This window comes from Podarcis erhardii, assembly GCF_964252035.2.
Source record: "Podarcis erhardii genome assembly, chromosome: 10".
In the NCBI taxonomy this organism is placed as follows: Eukaryota; Metazoa; Chordata; class Lepidosauria; order Squamata; family Lacertidae; genus Podarcis; species Podarcis erhardii.
Genome location: NC_138500.1, coordinates 19,756,409 through 19,763,621, shown reverse-complemented (window position 1 = coordinate 19,763,621; position 7,213 = coordinate 19,756,409). Strand labels below are relative to the sequence as shown.

General features: G+C 45.8%; 1 protein-coding gene across 1 annotated transcript in view; it reads right to left on the bottom strand.

The window, feature by feature from the left end:
* Positions 1 to 843: 843 nt before the first annotated feature.
* The window catches only part of LOC309351338 (sodium- and chloride-dependent GABA transporter 1-like), a 56,216-nt gene continuing 49,846 nt past the window's right edge, over positions 844 to 7,213 (bottom strand). The window contains exon 15 of the mRNA XM_081878930.1: positions 844 to 1,696. Coding sequence (XP_081735056.1) covers positions 1,592 to 1,696 — 105 coding nt within the window. The 3' untranslated portion in view covers positions 844 to 1,591. The remainder of the gene's footprint in view (positions 1,697 to 7,213) is intronic.

Here is a 7,213-nt window from a genome sequence, read left to right as displayed (position 1 = left end):
TGACAACATTTGGAGGTCCACAGATTAACCTGTTATAAAGGTTAATATCTCCTACGGCACTTCAGCTCAAAGCAGTAGTTTAGGGGTCACCAACATGGCACCAAGTGTGCTCAGTGAAATCTCCTCAAAAATCCATAACACACGAGAGACTGTTTGCTGTTCCTGTTTAGTTTCTGTTTGCACTGGCTCAGCCTCTCCTATCTTGAACATGCCCACATTTCACTGGATGTGAAAACTGGACACCTTCCCCTCCCATTCTGAACAGAGAAGAGGTGCAAAGAATTTTCTGTGAAAGAGTGTGGTGGTGACTGATGAAGATTGCTTTCTCCGCATTGATGGGGTGGAGGCGTGCCCACACAATTTTGTATTTTTGGCTCTTTTCCTGCTCTTCAGGATGTAGTAGCCACTTTGTGTTATGCCACCCTCCCACAGCAGACGTTTTGTTGTCTGGAACCCATGACACTTTCTCAAAATCCAAAATGTGGCCACTAGCTCAAAGAGGTTGGTGACCCTTAACCTCTCTATCCTGGCAAATCATATCCTCTGCACCATTGTGCATTCCATTCAGCTGCGCAGCAAGAGCAATTCATACCAATTTAGCACCACCTGCCAAAGTTAAAGGTGCTTCATGCTAAACAACTGGGAGCTTAATTCGTAGGCGCAAATCGGCAGTTTTTATATGGTGGCAATAACAATCCACACTCACGGTTCCTTAAGTGCCTAAGAACCTTGGCACTGCACGAAGCAAAGTGAAAGTTAACAGACCCAGTGCTTGTAGGCATTCCGTGCTGCATTCATACACAGAAGGCCACAGGGAAGGAATAGAAAAGTTAGAAGGGAAAACTTAAGTGGGAAAAGCCCTGGAAGAGAAAGACGGCAAGTTGTTTAATTTTAAAAATACACACAGAGGGAGTCTGTATCATGTGTTGGGTTAAGCAATCCACACACAAGGAGCACCCAAGGAAAATGGATAGAGATGGGAAGCAGTGGTTGGGTCCATGAGGTGAAACATCAAACAAATCCTGAAGCATGGAGAGACTGAGTCAGAACATGAAGCGCAGAAAGGAAGATCATATTGTTGACCAGTGGAGAATAACTGGGGGAGCATTTAAGGAAAAAAGCTTTTAAGAACATCACAAACAGGGTCCCTTGAGAGCCAACATTAAAGCTGTGGAGAAGAGGAAGGCGATTCCTCTCAGGACGTCACATAAGGAAGGGAATCACCAAGGGGCAAAGTGATGCCTGCACATTGTCCTTGAGGATGTGGGATATGAAATCACTCAAAGGATGCAGAAAACGGCTTTTCCAATAAGGCTCTTTTCTTTTCTTTTCTTTTCTTTTCTTTTCTTTTCTTTTCTTTTCTTTTCTTTTCTTTCTTTCTTTCTTTCTTTCTTTCTTTCTTTCTTTCTTTCTTTCTTTCTTTCCTGATTGAAACCAATGGCAGAGATGTGAATGGCGCCTTGGGTTCCACGATGGAAAAAAAGTGGGGTAAAAATATATAAAAGTGCTAAAAAGAGTACGTGCTGCGTCAAAGTAGGTCAAAGGGCAGAGAGTGAGCAGCTACAGGCCACAGTAAGGTTTTCTTCTCCACCTACACTGGAGCTTCAGAGACACTTCCACTTAGTGGAGTATTTGGCCGCAGTCCATTGTGCTGAACGTCTGTGTCTTGTGTCGGCTGGGTCATCAGTTGGAAGCGCTGGCCAAAGGATAGGCGAAGATTACCAAAACAAAGACAATACAAACAACCTTAGCAAGAACAAGGGACAGAAATGGATACATCTTCCCTTGTGTTACACATCCTGCACTACACTAAATCTACTACGGTGCTCTTGGGCCATTTAACAAATTCCACACCTTGTTATAGTCAGAGGTGGATTTAGGGCAGAGCGAATGGTTTGCCGGCACAGAGTGCAGGGGCCAAGCGAATGCCTTCCTGTCTCCTTCCCAAAGCCTAGTTAACCTTGTCCAGCTTTAGGAAGAAGGGTTTTGGACCCTACCAGAGCCTCACGCCTTCTTCCCAAAGCCTGGTCCTCGCTTACCTGACTTTGGGCTGGAGGGGGCGTAAAATGTCGACCTTGCACGGGGTGCCATGTTACCAAGCTATAGACTCTTGAGCTAGAGTAGGAAACATGGTACTCTTTGGATGTTTTGTCCATGCTGGCTGGAGACGATTATAACCCACAGCATATGGGGAGGCACCAATTTGCCTACCCCATGCTCTATCTGGTTAATCGTTGGTGGTGAATATCAAAACTCAACTTTAGTGCATATTAGAAAGTTGAAAAATAAAGCAACACAGACACTCCAATATCAATAAAGGTGCAAATTTTGGAAATGCCCATTGGGCTTAGGCCCTACTCTAACCAACTTAGGTTGAAGCCAGTGACAGAACATAGAGGTTGAACCTTCGATTTGATGCAGGAGCAAGTCACATAATTGGGATGCAGCATAGAAGATGAGGCAGAACACAAGGCGGGGATACAGAGCATGTGTAGCCAAAGTGGTGCCCTCCAAATGCTGCACCCATAATCCCTGACTGTAGCCCATGCTGGCTAGGGATGATGGGAGTTGTAGTCCAGCAACATATGGAGGGCATTGTGTTGGCTACCCCAGTCTACAGCCCACACACGGCAGGGGAAGTAGAGTTATGGGCACACACCCACTGAGTGTTCCTGTGTGTGGGCTCACAGGATCTCCACATTTCAGGTGCAACGTTTGTGAAAGGCCTACATGTGCAAAGGTAATAACATGAAGTCCAACTTGTGTGGTCATTTAGCCACTTAAAATATGGGAAACAACTACAAGGCATGGAACACTGGACTGCATGTGCCTCAACCCTAAGTAAGTGTGATAGCCCTCTCTGTATTAATTGAAGCTTAATCCAAATGTGATCCTGGTTAGGAAAGGGACCGATCTGAAAACAGGAGTTCTACCTTCTTTGTATGGGGTAGCGCTCTCCTGAAAAACCCAATTTTGTTCCTTGGTGCTCATGTAGCACATACTTTTGCCCACCTTCAAGTACCAGCTGCACTCATTTTGAGGAAGATCAGACTTGCCCATGGTGAAGCATTTCTTAGTTACATCCAGACCAGATTACTGCAATGTACTTTACATGGGGGCTGCCTTTAAAGATTCTCTGGAAACTTCTGCTGGTTCAGAATATGGCACCAGGGGAGGGGTTTGACAGGGTAGATTGTCCTTGGGGACATAACACCATTGTTCCATCAGTCTCTGGTTTGTTTCTGGAGCCCCACTCAAGATGCTGATTATCACCTTTATAGCTATGGAGGTTTTGGACCTAGGATATCTAAAGGATTGTCTTCATCCATCCATCCATCCATCCATCCATTTCTAACAGCATTCATCAGGCTGATCTCAGGGCAGAGTATAGTACCACCAATTCCAACCAAAACAATCCAGATAAAATAGCAAGTCCTTAAAACACAGCTTTCCTGCCACTAACTATGGTCTGCAGGGATGTCCTAACTGGATGGGTCATGATCCTCTTGCTTGCCATGCCTGGATTTGAGACTCCCAAACTCAGAAGGTCTGCTGGACCTTTTCCCACCACCTAAATAAGGCAGGTTTTTTCCCCCCAAGCAGGCATTTGGCATGCCAGACCAGCGGAATTTGGGTGCAATGACCAGTTAAATTATTTTTATGTGCCTGCCTTTGCTTTTAATGGTTTCCTGTGCTGCTTTCCCTTTGATGGATGACTCGTGGTTGTTTTGAACACTGCGTCTGCACTGGAAGAGGAGGGTGTAGATCCCTCCAAATTAATGAATCAAATCTCATGCATGGAAGCCCGGCCATCCTATACAGTAGGTGAAGGTTTGCCCAGTCGATGGGGCAGGCAGCTGCGATCTCTTTCTCACCCGACGGATTGGAAGAACTTGCTCCCACTGTCTCAGCACTGTTATGCAGAGATGTTCTTGAACGAGGCAGGGATGTGGTGCCTTCAGGAGAGAGGAAGAAGCCCTCTGTTTCCAAATCAGAAGGCAGCTGAAATGCCTTTTCCTGGATGAGGTCTAGAAAGCATTTAGCCTAGCGTTTCTACCACTGGTGTGTGTGTGTGTGTGTGTGTGTGTGTGTGTGTGTGTGTGTGTACCTCTTTACATTTATGCTCAGTAGGACAGAAATGGCCTATAATCTTTCCTGTCTGTCAGAACCACTTTATTCTGCACCAACATCTAATTTCCCTCCAAGCCTCAGCTCCGTTACAAACTAATCCAGGATCATTGCAGACAAGAGGCCACAACATCGCACGCAAATCTCCCTGCTGCCACCTGCTGTTTGCTGCCACGATGGAGAATCCAGCGGAGAACGGAGGGAGGAACGCGGGCATTGATTGTAGGCTGCCTTCCTATAAAAATAGCATCCCACTGTGCTGTGTAGGAGGGTCAGAGGGCACAGGGGGAAAGAAGGAACCCACACTTCACATTCTAAGTGTTTTACTTGAGCTAAATGCATAGATATTGTCAGGGAACTGCCATCGGCTCAGGGGGGAGAGGGGAAAAGTCGGATGGATGACAGAGAGCCCCCAAAGATCGTGGGAAGCAGCTCCTCCTTAGCGGAGGAGAGTAACCACACCTCCAGTGGAGAGGAGCTTCAGGGCTCAGAGGAGGCGAGGCGGTGCCAGGACACCTTGCCTGGGCAAAGCGGGGAGGAGAGAGGTCCTCCATTACCCACGCCCTCCTTGCGCAGTAAGGTTTCGCGCCGAGAGGGGAGGCACAGACTGGGCATCAAGAAACTACTCTGCTGGGGAAGGTTTAAGGACCATCCACTCATGGATTCTGCCAGTGAATGAGCCAGCCATGGGAGAGTGGCGCTCTGGACAGATAAAGTTTATTTTGGCATCAAAAGCAAGGCTTCACAGCAGAGCAGGGAGGTATTTGCCTGCTTGCTCTCAAGCAACCCCTTGGAACCCTAACAGATATGCACCTTTAAAAAAATCCTTTTTCAACTGGCCTTTTAAGAGGGGTGTGTGTGTGTGTGTGTGTATTCTAGTCTGCATCTGTATCGGATTTGAAATTGTTTTTCTCTATATTATCAATGTTGATATTTTTTACTATTAAATAACTTTGAGATATTTCATTGGAAGAGACTCGTTTAATGAATGAATGATGCAGGAAGAGGACATCAAATAAGGATTTGGAATAATTCCATACAATAGCTTTCCCATCACAAAGAATAGCCTACTCTTTTGCCCCCATGATCTCTACTGCATTTCATCTCATGCACATCCCTGGATATGATGCATAATATTAATTTTTGGCTTTTAAGTCACTTGCAGGCCTGGCCCTACCATTAGGCAGAGTGAGGCAGCTGACTCAGGTGGCAGGTGCTGGGGGGCAGCAGCAATGCCAAGATATTGGAGATGTGCGCTGCATGGCCTGCGCTGTGTCCCCCTAAGGTAGTTTGCTGCCCTCAGCTGCAATTGAAGAGGCAGTCATGTTAAGAGTGCTAAGAATTTTGCTAGAATTGGAGAGGGAGGGCATCCTACCCTTTGCTTCAGGCAGCAAAATGTTGTGGGCTGGCCCTGATTGCTTGTGCCTCTGCAGTCATATTGTTTAAAATTTGCCCAGGACACACTTTGTACTTGTCAACTATTATTTTATTTTTGGCCTCTGCCAATCCTTTGCCCTTCAACAGAAATTATATTCTAAGCACAACCATGAAAACCTCCCTCAATTTACTCCTCATCTGCTTTTTATCACCAATTAATTGAGGGTGCTAATTTGGGCTTAACTTTGGATTTCATGGTTTTAACCTTGTTGCAAAATATAGTTTCTGCATTGCACACAATAAGCCAAGGAATTTTTCCTCTTGTTTTCCTCCTAGGAGTCAGTTCATTTGTTATCTGGATCCCGCCTTTGAACGCAGCATGAGATCAATAATGCGTCCCATAGTTGTGCAGGTGTTCTTCTAACTAGAACTAACTCAGTTGGTCTTTAAGGTGCTACTGGAAGAAATTTTTTTATTTTGTTTTGACCATGGCAGACCAACACGGCTACCTATCTGTAACTTCTAACTAAAGACGGCAGTGAAGCTTGCTTGGCCTGGATTTGGAAGTATGCAGTGCTCAGTAATTCCTGGCTTATCCTGTCCTTCACAAACACAACACAACCCTGTTCCCTTCAAAGAACACTGACCAAGCTGTGGCAGAAGTGGGATTGGCACTCTGGCCACAGGAAGAGGGAAATTTCTCTTTCCTTTCATCTTGCGGCCAAAGAAAAATACTGCTTGTCCTTTGGAAATGTAATTTTCCCAAGCACTAGAGCAGGCAAATTCGGCCCTCCAGCTGTTTTGGGACTACAATTCCCATCATCCCTAGCTAACAGGACCAGTGGTCAGGGATGATGGGAGTTGTAGTCCCAAAACATCTGGAGGGCCGAGTTTGCCTATGCCTGGACTAGAGGATCCTTCCGATGTCCTTTGTATTATACATTCATTGTGATTTGTGCTGATGTTGCTATCTGGGAGGGGGTGTCACATGGGACCCCCGCTTTCGACACTGTTTGCACACTGTCACACTGCTTCATTTACAGCCACTGCACATCCTGTAACCTTCAGCTGAAATCCAATAATTTTGGCCCCACTTTGGCATCACTGTAGCACCTCTGCACAGCAGTCCTGTGGTAGCATTGGGGAAACACTGCAGAACAAAACTCAGGCAGAATAAACCCACTGTTAATGCACTATTATTGTGTCAAGAACATATTGCAGAAGACACCAGTAAAAGCACTATAAACTGGAGGAGCCCTAACACCACATCTAATGTTGGCTTGGAAATTAAGCCAACCTATTTCCATTAACTTGGAAAAGTAGGTGGACTCCCCACCGCAAACCAACCTGACTTGAGTTAGAGCAGTGTTTCCCAAACTTGGATCTCCAGATATTTTTGGACTACAACTCCCATCACCCCTAGCTAGCAAGAGCAGTGGTAAGGGATGATGGGAATTGTAGTCCAAAAGCAGCTGGAGAAGTTTGGGAAACACTGAGTTAGAGTGAGGAGTGGCTCACCTCTACTGCTGCTTGCAGCAAGATAGCAAACAGCAGCAACACATCTCCCTGAACTTGCAGCAGAGATAGGGGGAAAATTTATTTGGTCTGCATTTTAACTAATTTGCACCTCCTGAGGCTATAATGAAAACACAGCAAAAAAATGTGCTGTCCTCTCCAATTTGTGATGCAGCCCTTCAGCCAAAAAAGT